Source organism: Mytilus trossulus, chromosome 12 (assembly GCF_036588685.1).
Source record: "Mytilus trossulus isolate FHL-02 chromosome 12, PNRI_Mtr1.1.1.hap1, whole genome shotgun sequence".
NCBI classification, from domain to species: domain Eukaryota; kingdom Metazoa; phylum Mollusca; class Bivalvia; order Mytilida; family Mytilidae; genus Mytilus; species Mytilus trossulus.
The window spans coordinates 58112928-58135006 of NC_086384.1; the positions used below are offsets into that span (position 1 = coordinate 58112928).

Genomic DNA, 22079 nt, shown 5'->3' on the forward strand with positions numbered 1-22079 from the left:
TCGAAAGTGTATAGTCTCATCGACGTATATTCCACATAGGTTTATTATTTGCGTCGAAAGGGTATTGTCTCATTGATGTATATTCAATATCTTTTTATTATCTGTATTGTAAGGGAATAGTCTCATTGACGTAAATTCGAAATCTTTTTATTATCTGCGTCGTAAGGGTATAGTCTCATTGACGTATATTCCAAATCGTTTTATTATCTACGTCGTAAGGGTATAGTCTCATTGACGTATATTCCAAATCGTTTGATTATCTGCATCGTAAGGGAATAGTCTCATTGACGTATATTCCAAATCGTTTTATTATCTGCGTCGTAAGGGTATAGTCTCTTTGACGTATATTACATATGTTTTAATCATCTGCGTCGTAAGGGTATAGTCTCATTGACGATGTGGTACTAGTGCCAATTAGCCAAATCGCCATCAAAGCCATAATTTATAAAAGTAAACTTTATAGGTTAAAGTATGGTCTTCAACACGGAGCTGTGCCTCAAACTCAGAACATCAAACTATAAAGTGCCTCAGGAATTACTTGTTTAAAATCTTTAGTCACATTGACGTATATCACACATCTTGTTATTATCTGCGTCGTACATGTTGTAAGGATATAGTCTGATCATAGTTTCATTGACGTATATCACACATATTTGAATTATCTGTGACGTAAGGGAAAAGTCATTGACGTATGGTCTTTATCTTTTTATTATCTGCGTCGTGAAGGTATAGTCTCATTGACGTATATCACACATCTTGTTATTATCTGTGTCCCGAGGGTAGAGTCTCATTGACGAATATTCCACATCTTTTTATTACCTGCGTCGTAAGGGAATAGTCTCATTGATGTATATTCCAAATCTTTTTATTATCTGCGTCGTAAGGGTATAGCCTCATTGACGTACATTCCACATCTTTTTGTTATCTGCGTCGTAAGAGTATAGTCTCATTGACATATACTACACATCATTTTATTATTTGCGTCGTAAGGGTATAGTCTCATTGATGTATATTCCACATCGTTTTATTATTTGCGTCGTAAGGGAATTGTCTCATTGATGTAAATTCCAAATCTTTTTATTATCTGCGTCGTAAGGGTAAAGTCTTATTGACGTCCATTCACCATCTTTTTTATTATCTGCGTCCTAAGGGTTTAGTCTCTTTGAAGATATAGTATGAGTGCCAATTAGCCAAATCTCCCTCAAAGCTAGAATTTATGAAAGTAAACCTTTATATGTTAAAGTACGGTCTTCAACACGGAGCTTTGTTTCACATAGATCAGCAAGCTATAAAGTGCCTCAGATATTACTTGTTCAAAATCATTTAAACGGGAAAACCTTTATATGTTAAAGTACGGTCTTCAACACGGAGCTTTGTTTCACATAGATCAGCAAGCTATAAAGTGCCTCAGATATACTTGTTCAAAATCATTTAAACGGGAAAAACAACGGTCTTATCTTAAGAAGAAGCTATAAAGTGCCTCAGATATTACTTGTTCAAAATCATTTAAACGGGAAAACCAACGGTCTTATCTTAAGAAGAAATGAGAAACGCGTATGAACCACGACAACAATCGACAAATACTGAACATCAGATGATTCCTGACTAAGGAGAGGTGCAAACAATTGCATACTATAACATAATAATACCTATTAACTCAAGTGAAAACATATAAATTCATTAAAGATACCAGGGCTAAATTATTGCGTTGTAAGGGTATAGTCTGATCATAGTCTCATTGACGTATATCACACATCTATTTGTTATCTGCGTCGTAAGGGAAGTCATTGACGTATGTTCTATATCTTTTTATTATCTGCGTCGTGAAGGTATAGTCTCATTGACGTTTATCACACATCTTTTATTATCTGTGTTCCCAGGGTATAGTCTCATTGACGTATACGGCACATTGTTTTATAAGCGAGTTCGGAGTTCTGTAATGCGCAGGTGCGAAAAAATTCAAGGGAGATCACCCACTAAGGTCGAAAGGTCATTGCAGATAAACAAACGGGATAAACACACAACGGATATCGTGAATATGCTTTAAAACGTTAGTTATCGTTGCGCAGGTAGAAAAATATTTATTGTTACGCAACAAACGGTAGTATTGAATGATGAACATAAGGTTTTTAAATGAGTTTCACGGAAAATTTTTCTAGAAAAATAAAAAACGGAGATACTGGACGGTCATGTCAGTACCGTCTACCGATGGCAATAATGCATCTTGTAAAATTTTAACATATGCAATGCAGCAGAAGGGTTTCATGTCTAAAATCTTTATAGTTTTGTCCATGTTCATTGAGGCCCTTATTCAGAAGAATATAGCTACAGAGTGTCAGATCATTAACATATTTGAATATATTTTTGTATTAACTTCCTTACTTTAGTTATCATGGTTATAGTCTTACTACATGTAGATTTACCATATTTTTTTTGGGAATGAAATTTTCAATGTGTATATAACTGCATTTTGCTTACGGGTTGCTATGTAAACCAAAAAAGTGTCCCATGAGATTGTGTCTTCTTGAACTATATTTCACAGTTCATCTGTGAAATTTCGTTCACGGGACAGAATATCACATTTGTAAACTATAAAATAGTGTCTCCCTTTGTGAAATATTGTCCCTAGTACTTGGACATAATTTCATGGATATTTTATATAAATATGTCACAAGGACAATTTTTCATAGTGTAGCTATTTTTTTCTATCCCTAAAGAAGGAAAATAATTTAGCAATCATTGAAATGTTTTAATCAATTAGTTAAATCATAATTGACATTTAAATCAAGACAACACAGGTGTAAACAAACAAAAAAGTGGTGAATATAAACAGCTATATGACTTTTTGTGTTATGGTCAATACCCTCTAGAGTTTAATAATAATGAAAAAAGATCATTTAGAAGGAAGGCCAAGCAATTTGAAATTAAAAACAATTAAATGTCTTATATACATGTAGACAACAACAAAAACACAGGGGAAAATATTAAAACTTGTTATTCATAAGGACAAACTGAGTGTTTATGAATATTATTCATGACATAAATATTATTGATCTTTTTAAAAATGGCAATCCAAAGATGTTAAAAGAAATCATTTATTCCTACTGTATATTTAAAAACAAATGTAGATTTAGATTTATTATTTTTTGTAAATTAAATTATTTGGTATAAGACGAGACTTTTATGCAATTTGGACATGATTTCACTTTGAAAAAATATCTAACAAAGGTCAAAATGGAATAACTTATCAAGGGACACTTTTACACAGAACTGAGGTGTACAATATTTATAATAAAATTCTGTCCTGGACAAAATTTTACATGTCATAACCATGAAATTTTGTCCATGGGACATCATTTCATGGGGGGGGGGGGGGGGGGGGGGGGCACTATTTAATCCTACAGCTGCGCCTGGTCCCAAATCAGGATAGTCTGGCCTTTGTTAGTCTTGTATGATTTTCAATTATAAATTCTTGTGTATAATTCTAACTTCAGTTTAGTATGGATATGAAGTCCATAATCACTGAACTAGTAACTTATGTTTAGGGGTCAATTGAAGCAAGCCCCCATGTATGAGAGTTTATCGCTACATTGAATACCATTTGGTGGCCTTCAGCTGTTGTCAGCTCTTTGGTTGGGTTGTTGTCTTTTTAGCACATTCCCCATTTTCATTTGAAATTGTTAGTGAAATATCTTGATCACAGATTCGCTGTCATCCATTGCCAATGTTATAATAAAATAATATATCTGTGAAGAAGATTTTCATGATTGTTTAAATGATTTAATTTAAATTTATTCATAACACTGTAAAGCTATTTTTTGCTACATGTACTTCCATAGGATAAACTATTTTCAAATAGATAGGGTTACAATCTTCTGGCAGTAGATAATTATGTAGGAGTTTTAAAATAATGTCCCAGGCCCATGAAATAATGTCAAGCAGGCATAATTTTGTAATAAATACTGTCCATGGACAATATATTTACTTATTCAAATGTGTCCAGGACACAATTTCCTATAAAAATATGTCCTCAGGAATGAAAAAGTGTCCATGAAAATATGGACATAGAAGTAAATATTTGTGTTATTTTATTCTATTGTCATCTGTCATCCATCCAAGTTTTTTTTAAATAAGGGGGCTGAGGGGGATAAATGATCTGCATCTATAATTAATCTTGCTGCCCTTTTTATGAGTTTTAAAATACTTGTTATCCCTTCATTTTTACATACATCCCAAATAATACAGAGGTTGTCAATAAGCATTAAGGGCAGAATATACCCATTGTGATATATGCTTCCCTTGCATTTTATATATCGACAGTGGACAAAACAAAAATACCCCTCTATAGAAGGATTATCCCTCTACACCATATATAGAGGGTTTGTTCCCAACCTGGTATAGGCTGTCTGTATATCTTATATTTTTTTTTATTTGAGCTATGGGTATTTTGCAAAGTAAATGTATTTTTATAAATGTAACCTTTTGGTGCCTTCAATTTGTCACAGTACTGATCGGCTTTCAGTTTTCTCTCTTCGGTGGGTGTCAGCCGGCACTGGCTTAATCTTCAACAAATCAGCGGAATAAACCAGTGCTACAAGTTCTTCCTTCTTCTGAGATGTTCTCAAACCACGTATCCGTAGACACTGTTACAGCACTTGTACCGTCCACCGTTTAAACGTATCATTCGAGGTGTCATTTTCAGACATCTCGATAAAAACAAACTCTCTCTCCTCAAAATGTAACCGCCGATATGCTTTGTTTATCTTCCGTCCGATCCCACAATGCAAAGCGGCAAATCTCCTATGTACCGGAAGTAATCGAAACTCCGAACTCGCTTATTAGCTGCGTCGTTAAAGTATAGTCTCATTGACGCATATTCCACATCTTTTTATTATCTGCGTTGTAAGAGATCAGTCTCATTGACATATTCTACACATCCCTTTTATTATCTGCGTCGAAAGTGTATATGTTAAAGTACGGTCTTCAACACAGAGCTTTGCCTCACATAAAACAGCAAGCTATAAAGTGCCTCATAAATTACTTCTTTAAACCCATTTAAACGGGAAAACCAACGGTCAATTTAAAAAGAAAAACGAGATACGAGTATGAACTACGACAACAATCGACAAATACTGAACATCAGATGATTCCTGACCAAAAAGAGGTGCAAAAAATTGCACACTTTTACATATGAATTGACATGTCTTTACTCGATCAACATACATACTAACTCAAGTGAACATACACTGAACGAATACAGATGATCGATGACAAACCTTTTTCCTTTTTTGTTGTTTTGTTACTGTCTCTTTCACATATATCACATCTTTTTAGGGTATAGTTTCATTGACGTATATTCCACATCTTTTTAATATGCGTCGTAAGAGTATATTCTTATTGCCATAATTCCACATATTTTTATTATCTGTGTCATTATGGTATAGTCTTTTAGACGAATATACCACATCTTTTTTATTATCTATTCCAGGATATAGTCTCATTGACGTATATTTTACATCTTTTTATTATATGCGTCGTAAGGGTATAGTCTCAGTGATATATATTCCACATCTTTTAATTATCTGCATCGCAAGGGCAAAGTCGCAGTGACATATACTGTAAATTCAGAAATTATTGAGTGCATTTATTATTGCGATTTGCCGACCACCGGCAAAAATGCGAGGTTTTATTTTTGCGACTTGCCGATTAAATTTTTTTTTTTTATGCTGAACATTATTGTTAATCACAGATGTTCACATATCTTTTCGCCAAGTAAACACGGGTAGTAAGGTCGTCATATCGAGGAGCGTTTAGTACAGTGATTTTGTCATAGTTTGGATAAGTTTGACATGGCTAATTTATGTTGCTTCCCCAAACTATTGCCTCAGTTCTATTCACACGAGCAGATAAAAAGCAAATAAGATGCTTGAATCTGTATTGGAGGTCAAACGATCTATATTAGAATTTTTGTTTCACGAAATGAACGCAGAATAAGCAAGATATCGGAATTGATATGGTTTGGTTAAGCGATTGACATGGTTCGGTTAAGAGTCTAGAAATTCGTCATGGTTTTGGTCAAGATTGTAATGGTTTAGATAGACATAAATATATATATGTGTTTCACTTTAATACTGAAAATTTGATTGATAGCGCCTGTTATTGAACGAAGTTACACTAGATATTAACTGCCTGAGAAGAAAAAAAGCCTATTTAACAAAATTTATTGGGTGTAATCGTCAAAGCGTAAAATAAACATGTCATGTTACTTTTTGTAAGTTTTCCACAATATAAATATATAAATATATAAGTCACTGCTCTTTTAAACTAGCTTTCGATATAATTTTACAAAAAAAGAAGACAAAGCGTTGCTTCGGTTTCACATATAAATTTTCTCCATATGTCCATGCTTGACTCTGCCGGGGATATCATGAGCGGCATCACTAGTCAAATAGCTAAAGACTTCTACTAAAAGTGGCAGCCAGTCAAAAAGTAATTCTTGTTTTCCATTTCTTTTTTTTTCTAGAAAACTATACATGTGTTGGTTTTTCTTTATTTTAAATTTTGAACCAGTTTATGATGAATAAAAGGAGATGTGGGGTTATAGATCCATGATATAGTAACCCAACTACAAAACTAACCAAAATATATTAAGAGGACATCATAAGTATTCAACCATTTACGAAACCGAATAGTTACGCGTGACATAGACAACAGTTTTAAAACTTATTGGTTTTAAAACTATAATAGGTGAAATTACAATAAAAAGTACTTTCAAAGTTCGAATTAAAACTATGAAAGATCACAACTCCAATTTTGGATTTAAGCCGATATAATGTTCAAGTTTATCAATTATTATTACGATTCAATAAAAATCTTTGTAATATTGTATAAATGCATCGTTTTCATTTAATATTGTATAAATGCACCATTCATTTTTTTACATAAATAAGGCCAAAAGTTTTCTCGTTTGGATTGTTTTACATTGTCTTATCGGGGACTTTTATAGCCAACTATGCGGTATGGGCTTTGCTCATTGTTGAAGGCCGTACGGTGACCTATAGTTGTTAATGTTTGTGTTATTTTGGTCTTTTGCATATAGTAGTCTCATTGGCAATCATACCACATCTTCTTTTTTATATCGTGTATAGTATCATCAAATTATTTTAAATATTTTACTTTTTATGTAATATAGTTTCTATACTATATGTAAAAAACTCCTGCTATCTAGTTTTAAGTATGAAGTGGTATATTTTTAAATGTGATTGAAAAAAGGATTGAAAATCAAAGAAACACGTGTTATATTGTCTGCTACATGTACATTTAAACTGTTAATTTTGACCAGGCTAGACAAAAAAATCATCGTTTGTAATAGGACAGAACGCATTATAAGATGGACGAAGATGAAACAGATGGTAAGTTTGTTGATATCTATCACAAGTACACTTCATTTGAAGTTTTTAGAACATTCAATGATATTTTTATGCTGTCTATATTTGCCGTTTATCATTTTTGCTTATTTAATTTTCAATTTACTAGGTCATATCAAATGTAAGATGACGCAGGAATGAGACAGCAAACCAACAACACAAACATGAATTCTTCAACAATAGGATATATTAAATAGGCCAAACTCTGTATCTGCCTGTTTCTATAAAATGGGTAAATGAATTGGACAGAGACAACCAGAGATCTGAAACCATCAAACTATTATCAGTATAGCGTAAAACAGTAAGGTATGACATAGGACAACTTGTCGCGTCACTAGGTTCTGAACATATTTGGTGAGTCGCAACTTCGGAATTCAGTAAATATGTTTTTGAAATTAAATGTGTAAAACCCTTCCTTTCACAATAGTTAGCACTTCTAAATGCCTGTTTGGTGTCTGCGTTGAAAACTTATATTTTCATGATTTCGTAGTTTATAACTTCTTTTCAATTTGTGTAACTAAATATGTTTAGCATAAAAACAACACAGTCAAATTCATAATTGTTTTTTTTTTTGTTATTTATTTGCACGATAAGGCTCCAAATTTTACACACATGCATTGAATTGGACTCATACAATTTTTCAGAGGCAATTGCATCTATTGCTCCTCTAGACGGGTCATTTGAAGCTGTTGGTGATACTGATTCATTTCTTGCATTCATAAAGTTTAAATAATTTATTGTCTCTGATAATGACATTTTAAGATATCATAACATGCTCTTTTATGGTACTGACGAATTCCTGGAGCACCATGTGCAAATCCGTCATATGGGTTCACGATTGCACTTTTACATTTAGCAGTAGATCTTCGGGGTTGGTCAAACATTGCATGGCTGCTGACATGAATAAACGTAGTATTGTTTAATTAGTTCTTTAGGATTCAAGTTTATAATATGACTGCGGCAATAACAGATTTAAAAATTAAGAAACAAATATTGAAAAATAGGATCCTCTCAATATTGTTTCATGTAATGCTATTAAATGAAACTACAGTGTTAAATATATATTGTTTTTTATTGCTAGACATAATCCAAAGATGCTCACAATATTGGCAGCAGAATTCCATCCTGAAATTTGAAAGAAGCTATCTAAGAATCATGACTTTTTATATCATTTGTTGTTTGTTTGAAACTAGGTCCCACTCAATATCAGTACTTTATTTGTGTTTTTAGTGTTTCTGTTACTTGATTGTTTTGTTTAAACCCGATCTGGTGAGTTTTACATGTGTTGCATGGTTAAGGCGAAGAAGAGGTTGAGAAGCCCACAAACATGTTTTACTCCGCAACATTTTGTTTATAGTCTCAAGTTAAGTGTCTGTAATGCCGTGAATATCGTATGTTACTGTGTATCATATTTTGCTATTTATTTTGGACAGAAATTAGGCTGATGGTTTTCTAATTGGAATTCCTATACATTGAATTTTGTCGCAGCCTTTTATATCTTGCTAAGAAATATGGTTTTGCTCATTGTTGAATGCTGAAGGCCTCTTGATGACAAATAGCTGCTAACATCTACGTCATTTGATCTCAGGTGGATAGTTATATCATTGGCAATCATATTGCATCTACTTATAACATATAACTACATTGTATGTGCGTTCTTATGTCTTTTTGTGTTTCAAATGGAACGATTTTTGTTCATTTTGATACTCACTCTTCATTATACACGACAAGAATTACATAACCGAACCATGTCGAACATGAACTTAACCATGACACGAATGAACCAAACCATGACACAGATATTTCAGAAATTTTGAATTGATTGCAAAAGTAGGTATTTTTCAGAATAATTGACCGCAGTGTTATATCACGAAGATATATGTGATGTAACAGACTGTAAGAAAATAACCTTTTTTATACACGATAAACCAATTAGCAAGTTTAAATTTTGACATACGCAAGCTTTGTTCTGTGTTATATCATTAACCATATGATACAACTTGTGATGTACTAACATATTTACTTTATACAAATGTACTTACCAGCTTGCATTAATGATCAGAAGTTCCGTTTACAAAATATCCCAATGTTTACATTTTTGCATTGATTGTCATCAAAAAGACTTAACACCGTCATGTCAAACTTAGGTTTGTTCAAATCTATGCATTTAGTTATGTTTTCTGTGATTGAATACACAATTCTTAACTGATGTAACTTGTAAAGGGGATCTAGAAACTAATATTTATTACTAGAACTTATGTGTTGTGCATGCTGACTTTGGGGATCTAGAAACTTAATTGAACATCGACCACGTGCAGAAGATTAGTGTAGAACGAGGCCCGGCTTGGGTAATTATATTTTTAACTTAAAAAGAAAATAAATTACAATATTAAAAGTTGATAATCGCATGTTTGGCTTCTTAGTCCTTTTATGCATACACGCGAAGTTGAGAAAAATAAAAATAAATTCATCATAAAGGCTTGGCTTGTGGTATATTGTTAAAAATAAATTTAATTACACATCTTATAAATTAGCTTTGATTAGCAAAGACTCATTTGGTTATAGATAGGAATGATATTTTTTTTAACCCATTAAGTAAAAAAAATGTCAATTTGGAAGTTTGTCACAAAGAAACGCTCCCCTGTCGATATCGTCTCGAGGTTGCCCAATCCTGATAACGCTACCAACAAAGATGCAGCTAATAAAATTAGAGCCGCTAACACTGAAATTGTCAACTCTCTTGCTACTGAAGAGTCAACTACCAGCACAAAACGGGGGGTCAAGAGAAAATCCAGCAACAACCACTACACACCAGAGACCCGTGCTAAAATAGCTAAATACGCCACTGAACATGGCAATGTTGCCGCTGCCCGCAAATTTAGCAAAGACCTCCAACTTGACATTAAAGAAAGTGCAGTAAGAGCCATGAAAAAGAAATATCTTGTTCACTCAAAAGAATCCAACCACCAACCTGTCAATGCGTTGACACCAGAAAAACGTGGTAGACCGCTACTACTTGGTGATTTAGACAAAGATGTAGCAGCCCACATACGCAGCATCAGAGAAGCCGGTGGCATCGTAAACTAAGCTATCGTTATTGCAACAGCAAAAACCCAACACTACTCAGTGAAGCTGGTGGATCGATTCATATCACCAAGACATGGGCCGTATCCTTCCTATAAAGACTCGGGTACGTCAAGCGAAAAGGTACCAAAGCAGCCAGAATACTACCAGATGACTTTGAGCACCAAAAAAGTTAATTTCATCGTATCATCAACGAGACCGTTACAAAGTACCAAGTGCCTCCACAACTTATCTTCAACTTTGACCAGACCGGGTTGAAGATCGGAAGATCGTCCCTGTATCTAACTGGACATTAGAGATGGAGGGCTCAAAGCAAGTTGATCTCATCGGTTTAGCAGATAAACGTGAGATAACAGGTCTACTAGGTAGCACATCAGATGGTTGTCTCTTACCACCTCAGGTTTTATACCAAGGTAAAACAGACCAGTGCCATGCTAAATATCCGTTTCCCTCCGACTGGGACGTTTTCCACACAGACAGCCACTGGAGTAAGGAACAGAGTATGGTGCGATACATTGAGACTGTCCTTGTGCCGTATACCGACAAAGTAAAAGAAGAGTTAGACCTGCTGATACGACAGCAGTCAATTGCCATATTTGATGTTTTCCGTGCACACAGGTGTCAATAAGTCCTAGATGCTTTGTCTAAATCTCGAATTCAACATGTTTTCGTACCCGCGGGTTGTACTGGGGAACTTCAACCAATGGATCTCAGCGTGAATGGTGAGCTCAAAGCTGCCATGAAAAACGAATTCAAGAACTGGTACGCAGATATGGTTGCTGAAGATCTTAAAGATTCATCCACCATCAACAAGGTTGACTTAAGACTTTCTGTTCTCAAGCCGTTACATGCTAAGTGGTTGAGTAAAGTGTTCCACGACTTGAAGTCAAGGAGAGACATTATCTTGCTAGGTTGGAAAAAGTCTGGTATAAGTGACTGTATAAAGTGTTAAATTGTATTTTTAATGAACTACATGTAATGTTGAACTTGTGTAAATTGACTCTTGAAAAACTTTTGCCGTACTTTGCTTTATGAACAATATTATCTTATGATGATCTTTGTTATTTTGTTATTGATTATTTATTTATTATAATAAATAGTATTATATAACTTGTTTTTATTTCAAAAGTTGCAAAAAGTTATACTGAAAATACACATGCTCCACTGAACAATAACAAACAATATTAACAAAATAAAATAACATCGTAATTTGTCACTTGATATAATAATCGAACAGCATTCAAAAGTAATTACTAGTACTAGTATCCCATTCATATAAGTTCCAGGCAGTATTGTTCAATCATAAACATATTACAGACACATTACTAATTAAAAGTCGAAGTGTTATAAAAATGTCACCTGACTTCACTGATTACACCGGTTAGCGGAAATAAGTTGTTAAAACATATTACCCTTAAATGCCCCAGGTGAAAGGTTAAATACATCACACCACTGAACAAAGGGAGATAAATCAATCACAAATTGACATTGGAAAAATGAAAGTAAGAATGAGAGGTTTAATTATTGCGATCGTCCGACTCTCGCATTATTCGCATTAATAAAAACCTCGCAATAATTTCTGAATTTACAGTATTCCACATCTTTTGATTGTCTGCATCTTCAGGGTAGTCTCTGTGACATATATTCCACATCTTTTTTTATTATCTGTGTCTTAAGGGAAAAGTCTCATTGACTTGTGTTCCATTTCTTTTTATTATCTGCGTCGTGATGCTATAGTCTCTTTGACGTATATCACACATCTTGTTTTTATCTGCGTTGTAAGGGTATAATCTGATCAAAGTCTTATTAACGTATATCACACATCTTTTTATCATCTGCGTCGTAAGGGAAAGTCTCATTAACGTATTTTCTATATCTTTTATTATCTGTGAGTGTATAGTCTCATTGACGTATATCACACATCTTCTCAATATCTTCGTCGTAAGAGTATAGTCTCATTGACATACACTACATATCGGTTTATTATCTGCGTCGTAAGACTATAGTCTCATTGACATATACAACACATCGTTTTATTATCTGCGTCGAAAGTGCATAGTCTCATTGACGTATATTCCACATCTTTTTATTATCTGCGATGTAAGGGAATAGTCTCATTGACGTAAATTTAATACTTTTTTATTATCTGTGTCGTAAGGGTATAGTCTCATTGATGTATATTACATGTTTTTATCATCTGCGTCGTAAGGGTATTGTCTCATTGACGTACATTCACCACCTTCTTTATTATCTGCGTCGTAAGGGTATAGTATTATTGAAGATGTGGTATGAGTGCCAATTAGCCAAAACTCCATCAAAACGAGAATTTATCAAGTAAACCTTTATAGGTTAAATTACAGTCTTCAACACGGAGATTTGCCTCACATAGAACAGCAAGCTATAAAGTGCCTCAAAAATAACTTGTTTAAAACATTAAAACGGTTAAAACCAACGGTCTAATCTAAAGAAAAAACAGGAAACGCGTATGAACTACGACAACAATCGACAAATATTGTACATCAGATGATTCCTGACTAAGGAGAGATTCAAACAATTGCACACTATAACAAATGAATTGACATGTCATAATTCAATCAAAAAACATATTTACTCAAGTGAACATACACTGAACGAATACATTTGATCGATGACAAACTTTTTTTACTTGTTTTTTTCTCGTTTTGTTTCTGTCTCCGTCACATATATCACATCTTTGTCTTATGTTTTGTGGTCATGACGTACTATATCACTGACGTTTATTTCACATATCATTTTTCGTTTGCAATTAATGTCATTGACCTATAAAGTAAAGGCAACAGTAGTATACCGCTGTTCAAAACTCATAAATCCATGGACAAAAACAAAATCGGGGTAACAAACTAAAACCGAGGGAAACGCATCAAATATAAGAGGAAAACAACGACACAACACCGAAACGGACCAAGCAACAGACAAAACACCACGAGAATAACAAATATAACATCAAAACCAAATACATGAATTTGGGATAGACAAGTACCGTGCCACGTCTTATCTCAATAACTCAAAATTAAGAGAAAACATAAACGACTCAACGTTAAAATGCAACACACACAGAAACGAACAATATTATAACAATGGCCATCTTCCTGACTTGGTACAGGACACTTTTAAAGGGGAATAAAAGTGGTGGGTTGAACCTGGTTTTATGGCATGCCAAACCTCGCACTTTAATGGCAAAGTTAAATATAACATTGAAATGACAACCTAATATTACAGGACTACAATACAAATAAAAAGGAGAACATATTAGACAAAGAAAAGCATGATTAATAGATAACAAAAAGCATCAGGTTTAAAATTCAATAACGTATACCTTTTTGGCTTTCTTTTTCTGGCCTTAGTTTTCGCAAAGATGTAAAATATTAAAGGTGGTTTCTACGACGTTAAGTGGCTAATATAGGACCAGACAGGAGAAAATTGAAGTTCTTCGTACATTTATGTCTACCAAAACAGATATGAGGTTGGGTTTGGTTGTTGTTAATGATATAAGGGACAATGAACTGAAGAATAATAATGACAAACTTTAATTTTATTTTTTTTTTTATATTGAGGTCAGTTGAAGATAAAAGACATACACACATATCATTAAACTTTCTACAATAATCTTTATTGCAAACGCAAAACACTCGCGGTGAGTTAAAATGCAAAAATTACACATTGTGTTACATGAACAAAAAACATACAACATTTCAAAAAGTTCAAATTAATAATAAATACATACAACAATAGTTGCGGGTTCATAAAGGGTGCTCTTAAATGAGCCATTAACAACACGTCCTTGACGTATACAAAATTTTCAACAAATTGCATGAATAGCTGTTTCTTTAAGCGGCAATCATGTATTACAAACACAAACAACTACAAGCATTTAGTTATAACAAATTTTGAACCTTTAAGATCGTATTGTTGTAATTCTGTAATATAAATCATAATTCATTTAGTTGAATATTCGGGTGATAACACGAACCCATAAATTAATTTCGAATGACTCTGTGTAAACAAATCTGAATCGAATGAACTTATTACAGCCGATTGTATTAAGAGTGTAGGTAAAGGTAATATAATTGGTTAATTTGCTTGCTAGGTGAACCGGGAAGTCATTATTAGGTAATGTATACAAACACACATTCATTGATCTACAATCTGTCGATACATGTTTCTTGACATTGCACTAGGTCGTGTTTTTCACTGACTGTTAATGATGTCTTTACACTAAATCCATTGGATGTTGGATGTGTACAGATTGATAATTCAGTCTTAGAGGCATGATTTTCTTTTATTAGTTGTTAGTGGCTTTGAACTAGCTGTCACTTAACTGCGAGTACTCTCATATCTGTTCATTGTGTCTTTTTGCTGTTGGGATGTACAAGTACCCGGCCACGTCCACTTGTATTTTGTCTATCTGATGTTTTAAGCCTTTTTTCAACTGATTTTTATAGTTCTTATATTGTACAGGTGTACCACTGTCCCAGGTTAGGGGAGGGGTTGGGATCCCGCTAAAATGTTTAACCCCGCCACATTATAAAATTGAGAATGGAATATGTTTGAATGTGCCTGTCCCAAGTAAGGAGCCTTTAATTCAGTGGTTGTCGTTTGTTTATGTGTTACATATTTGTGTTTCGTTCATTTTTGTAATATATAATGAGGCCATTAGTTTTTTCGTTTGAATTGTTTTACACTTTCATTTCGGGGCCTTTTATAGCTGACTAATCAGTTTAATTCAGGTCAGGAGCTGTCATGTCAGTTAACTGCTAGTAGTCTGTTGTTATTCATGTATAAATGTCATTTTGTTACATCTTCTGACATTGGACTCGGACTTCCCTTGAACGGAATTTTAATGTGCGTATTGTTATGCGCTAACTTTTCTAAATCGGCTAGAGGTATAGGGGGAGAGTTGAGATCTCATAAACATGTTTAACCCCGCCGCAATTTTGCACCTGTCCTAAGTCAGGAGCATCTGGCCTTTGATAGTCATGTATGATTTGTAATCTTAGTTTCTTGTGTATAATTCGGAGTTAAGTATGACGTCCATTATCACTGTACTAGTATACATATTTTTCAAGGGACCACATGAAGGACTCTTAAGGGTGTGGGAGTTTCTCGCTACATTGAAGATCCATTGGTGGCCTTCTGTTGTTGTCTGCTCTATGGTCGAGTTGTTGTCGCTTTGACTCATTTCCAATTTCCTTTATCAATTTAATTTTATTTGTTCATTGTTGAAGGCCGTACGGTGACCTGTAGTTGTTATTGTGTGTTTCATTTTGGTTTCTTGTGGAGAGTTGTCTCATAAGCAATTGTATCACATCCTCTTTTTTATATATACTTCCCTATTTTCTAAATATTAACACACGAATACACTTAAAACATGTCATACAGTTTAATATAAATAGAACTTCTAATAGCTTAATCTGTGGTTTGTCGTCAAGTGACAAATATGTCATGCCTATTCAGCACGAGAACAAATGAGCAGTCTATATTGAATGTAAGTTTTTCAGGATGAAATGAAATGAAAACCGGAAACAGTCAATGAGACAGCAAACCGACAACACCATACTATTTTTAATGTGTTTAGATTTTATTTCAAACTAACACATTCGTATAGAATATTTGTTTCGAATACTAAAAATAATGACTTAAATAAAAATGTCCTCTTTAACAATGTATAAATGGTTTTAAAAGATATCATGCAATATGATTTGAATTTTGTTTTCTTCTTCAAACATCAAACAGTTGTTGTGTCCTGTTAAATTGTTATACGATGATGACTGATGTTCCCATATTTTGACTATTTTATTGATTGTGACTGTTTATTTAACGCATCATGTAAATGTAACGGAATTTGATGAGACTGTTATTAAAGTGAGAGGGTTAGCGCTATAGAACCAGGTTTAATCCACCATTTTCTACATTTGAAAATGCCTGTACCAAGTCAGGAATATGACAGTTCTTGTCCATTCGTTTTAGATGCGTTTTGTTTTTTGATTTTGCCATGTGATTATGGACTTTCCAAATTGATTTTCCTCTGAGTTCAGTATTTTTGTGATTTTACTTTTTAGTGTATATGTATCAAAGAACAACACATCTTTACAGCATTACTTTAAATTCCCATATAACGTTGATTTGTTGTCACACATAAAGCGTTGAGCACACCAAACATCTACATAACAAATGTGTTAATATTGTCTGTAACCTAAATACGGACTACAACTGTACAGATCCTGACAATCAGTTTAAAAAGGTAGATAGTAAATAAAACAAAAGTAAACAAAAGATTTTTTTTTAATAACAAAATACACAAACAGATCCGAGTCCATATACACTCATTGTCTGAAAGAATAATTCATGTTTATTTCTATCGCTTTTTGACGTCAAAAAGAAAAGCATCACAATCATTACAAACAAGCAGAATATTTTCTTTTTTGTCAAAATAAATTCCCCACGGTTTATCCAATCCATCTGATTGAGTAAGAAGTTCTCTATGATGTCTACCATCATCTGATACAACTACTACAATGTCTTTCTTAACATCAGTCACATAAACATTCCCCTCATCATCTGTTGTTACACTAGTTAAATCTTGAAATTCATCATTTTTAAATTTCCACATTACTTTTCCATCTAACGAGCAGCAGTATATTGATGTATCGTCTATACAGACCAACCTGTCTCTGTCTACTGTAATGTCGTTGATATCGTCTGTAGGTACCGGTATAGTATGTATTACTTTACCTGTCAGGTCCATCACATCTATTATACTCCTTTCAATAACAACGTACAGGTTATTATCATTATATGATATTCCGTAGCAGTGACGACTGGTGTTGATTGTACTGGTGACAGAACGTGTAGATATATTTATTATCAGTACGATTCTGTGATAACCATAGGATACTGCTACAGTATTACTATCTATCTCTGTTATATAACCTGGTGTGTAGGACAGAGGAATGTGATAGATATCAGTACCGTCTGAATTATATATAATAAGTCGGTCATTAATTTGTTCGGTGAACACTAATGTATTGCCTGTTTTGATACAGCTAGAAATGTACAGATTTTCATTTGCTGTCTTTTTTATATTAAACTTTAAGCGCAAAGCGACAGAAACAGGAAGATTGTATTTGACAGGTGTTTGAGCTTGGGTGAATGAGTCTTCTGTGGTTGTTGTGTTTTCTGAAATAGATAAAAAAAAAACAACACAAGCTTTTAACAAATACCTGATAAAATGGATTGAATGTTGTAACTTGTCTCTTGGTAAAGTGCACTATGAAACGTTAATTGGCAAAGAGGGGGTTAGAGTAGGATTTTGTTTTCGAAATTACTTCAGTTTACTCGATTGCTTATCATTGTTCGGCAGCTGTTTATTCACTTTTGCACAAAGAGTGTGTTAATGATAGACATTGAAAACAAAAGAGAAATGTGGTGAGTATATTCGTGTACTGGACTGATTCAACAGAAGAAGGACTTGTTTTTTTCAAGCTATCTATGTTATGTTCTAGAAAGAAAAAAAATATTGTATAGGTATCCTCTGTCCTTTCTGCCATTAATTTTATTCAGCATATTGTTGGGTTTTAAGGATACATATGAATTTATTGTCTTTTTCGTTATTTTTCTCGGAAATCATAGAACCAACGGATAAAAAAATCACAAAACGCTGAACAAACTTGTCACAATAATTAAAAGTAGACACACAAGAGATATTGGATAAATGGATTTATTGAGTGTTGCCTGTCCCTAACCAATTTACCCTCATTTTCCAGGAGCAGTCTTAATTTCCACGTCCTTAATACCGGACCCCTTTATTACAGAACCTACCTATTGTATTTATTGTTAATTTTTTCTCGTCCTGAATATGCATGAAATATTTGCCACTGGACGTTAAGCAACCAACATCAAGTATGCTTAATTATGCCGGCTGCATACACTATGAAAATTATTACCATTTAGCACCATGATCAGTGTTCCTCAATTGTTCATCAATTTTGTAATAGCAGTTTTGATAAATAAAGTATATTATATTGTCACATAGAACAATTCAAAAGGGTGACTGAGAAGAGAAAAAATAGTCAATACAGGTTTTGTACCATTAGGCAGTAATGCTCTTGACAGAGTGGGGCGTCCGTTCTGCTATGATGGGTGTACAAGTAAGCAGCCACGTCTAGTCGGAACGGAGATGTTAATGTATATGTCCCCTGACGACTACAAACTGTACATTAAAAAACTGTTAAAACAACTCTTTGATAGGTCCTTAGGTGGCCTGTTGTAATTCTGAATGTCTGTGCTTGGCAAAACTTTTAGGAATGTTTGGTCCTCAATGCTCTTCAACTTCGTTCTGTATTTGGCATTTCAATTTTTTTTATTCGAGCGTCACTGTTGAGTTTTTTGTAGACGATACGCGCATCTGCAGCAAATATAAAATTTCAAATCTGGTATCTATGATGATCGAGTTTATCTGTCCCATATACCCTCATTTCCCAGTGGCAGTGCACATTTTCCCGACCCTCAAAACGAACGAACGCTATTATAGCAATTTTTTTTTGTATTTTATTAGGTCTTTCCACTTTTCTGTGAAAAGACCTATTGTTTTTCTTCTGATTATTAGGTCTTTCCACTTTTCTGTGGAAAGACCTATTGTTTTTCTTCTGATTATTTTTTTTTTTTTTTTTTTTTTCTTCCGCCTAATTTTGTTCTTGCGATAAACATTTGTTTCGCAATATGTCGCTTAGATATTTGGTGTATGATATCGAACAGTTTATGCGCTTTTGAAATTTACCCTGCGTAAACGAATACTTTTCTTTGTAGGAGTTATCTCCCCAAACACTGTTTTCCTTGTTTGCGCATCTCCTTCGCAACCGTAAAAGATTATGACAAATTTATTTTACAAAATTGCTCGTTATATCCTTCGCATGATTTGTCCTATTTTGACCGAAGCGATATGACGCTCCATATGAGAGTTATTTCCCCTTATGCATCTGATATAAGTGATATGAATTTCTATCTTATAAATCATAAGTGATAGAGACCTAGGATCTTTTGATTTGAGGTCCTTGGTCCCAAAAAATAAAAATTAGGTCAAGGTCAAAGGTCAAGGTCATATTCTAATATTTGAATTTGGCTTATTTTCACTTATATCCAAAGACTGTATAAGATATCAACAAATTATTTTTACTAAATTGTTAGTTGCGACATGTCGTAGGATGTAAATTTTGATTGCAAGCGTTCGTTGAATGTAAAAGGGAGTTTTCTCCCCTCTTGTATTTAAAAATAAGCGTTTGGTGATATAACTCATTAACTAAATATAATAAAGACCTATGGTCTTTTGATTTGAGGTCCTTGGTTTATGACCTTGAAATTGATCTCAAGGTCATAGCTTAATTTGACGTTCTAGATTTTGACCTTTGCTTTTATTCTATATGTATACCTGATAAAGATATACAACTTTTAGAAAAAGATATCAAACCATTTAACCTTGTAAAAAACAACCGGAAGTGACCTTTTGTAATTTTTTTGTACTTTATTAATATAAAAGTATATAGAACCAGATATTTTTGAAATCAGTGTCAAGTAAAAATTCAAATATAATCGGAAGTAACATTTTTCAAACCGGAAGTAACAAAATTATCTCCCTTATTTAAAAAAAATGTATGGAAACAATATATTTTTGGAATCAGCTTACTAGGAGCTATCATTTGACGATTGAAATGACATTTTAAACTTAGTTTCACAACTTTTCATATCAAAATACATTGTTTTGATGGAAAGACCTTCAATTGTTCTCTGAACAATTGGTTTTTAATTTTTTTTTTTTTTTCTTCCGCCTAATTTTGTTCTTGCGATAAACATTTGTTTCGCAATATGTCGTTTAGATATTTGGTATATGATATCGAACAGTTTATGCGCTTTTGAAATTTACCCTGCGTAAACGAATACTTTTCTTTGTAGGAGTTATCTCCCCAAACACTGTTTTCCTTGTTAGCGCATCTCCTTCGCAACCGTAAAAGATTATGACAAATTTATTTTACAAATTTGCTCGTTATATCCTTCGCATGATTTGTCCTATTTTAACCGAAGCGATATGACCGCTCCATATGAGAGTTATTTCCCCTTATGCATCTGATATAAGTGATATGAATTTCTATCTTATAAATCATAAGTGATAGAGACCTAGGATCTTTTGATTTGAGGTCCTTGGTCCCAAAAAATGAAAATTAGGTCAAGGTCAAAGGTCAAGGTCATATTCTAATATTTGAATTTGGCTTATTTTCACTTATATCCAAAGACTGTATAAGATATCAACAAATTATTTTTACTAAATTGTTAGTTGCGACATGTCGTAAGATGTAAATTTTGATTGCAAGCGTACGTTGAATGTAAAAGGGAGTTTTCTCCCCTCTTGTATTTAAAAATAGGCGTTTGGTGATATAACTCATTAACTAAATATAATTAAGACCTATGGTCTTTTGATTTGAGGTCCTTGGTTTATGACCTTGAAATTGATCTCAAGGTCATAGCTTAATTTGACGTTCTAGATTTTGACCTTTGCTTTTATTCTATATGTATACATGATAAAGATATACAACTTTTAGAAAAAGGTATCAAACCATTTAACCTTGAAAAAAACAACCGGAAGTGACCTTTTGTAAACCGGAAGTAGCTATTTTTTTGTACTTTATTAATATAAAAGTATATAGAACCAGATATTTTTGGAATCAGTATCAAGTAAATATTCAAATATAATCGGAAGTAACATTTTTCAAACCGGAAGTAACAAATTATCTCCCTTATTAAAAAAAAAATGTATGGAAACAATATATTTTGGGAATCAGCTTACTAGGAGCTATCATTTGACGATTGAAATGACATTTTAAACTTAGTTTCACAACTTTTCATATCAAAATACATTGTTTTGATGGAAAGACCTTCAATTGTTCTCTGAACAATTGGTTTTTAATTGTTTGTTTTCTTCCTGATCATGCATGCAATATTTGCCACTGGACGTCACATAATCTGTCATATCACGGTGTGCCCAGTTGTTCAAATGGTTATAATAAAATTTTACGAAATATTAGTGAAAAAAAGACACTTTAATGCCTTTAACTAATTGCACGTACATGTAATATGGGTTTTCATATATGCTTCTTTCACGTTTCAATTACTTATTCAATTTTGAAGTTGATTTTAACAAAAACATGTATAGATAAAAAGATTGCTTATTAAAATAGGATTTTCAGGAATGAAATTCAAGTGTTAGAAGTGTGACAGAGTGCATAAGTTTGCACCATTGTCTTAAAATTTCAGGGGGCTTTAAGCGGTCCCCGTCACCTTCGCCAAATAATAATTTTAGTTGAGGCTAAACAGTATCCTGAGTCATAGATAAGTTGGCAATTGTATAGAACAATAAATAACGTACCATGACATATAGGGGCTTCTGTTGTGTATGGTCATTTTTATTAATTTTCTGATTACAAAACTTTGATTTTTTCGAAAAACTAAGGATTTTCCTGATCATGCATGCATATTGCCACT

General features: G+C 33.4%; 1 protein-coding gene across 1 annotated transcript; it reads right to left on the bottom strand.

The window, feature by feature from the left end:
- Positions 1–16905: 16905 nt before the first annotated feature.
- Positions 16906–18506, bottom strand: LOC134692628 (uncharacterized). The gene is made up of 2 exons (XM_063553087.1): positions 18494–18506; positions 16906–17726 (listed from the first exon to the last, which is right to left on the bottom strand). Exons 1-2 carry the CDS (start codon positions 18504–18506, stop codon positions 16906–16908), a joined length of 834 nt encoding a protein of 277 aa, XP_063409157.1.
- Between the last annotated feature and the right edge of the window lie 3573 nt (positions 18507–22079).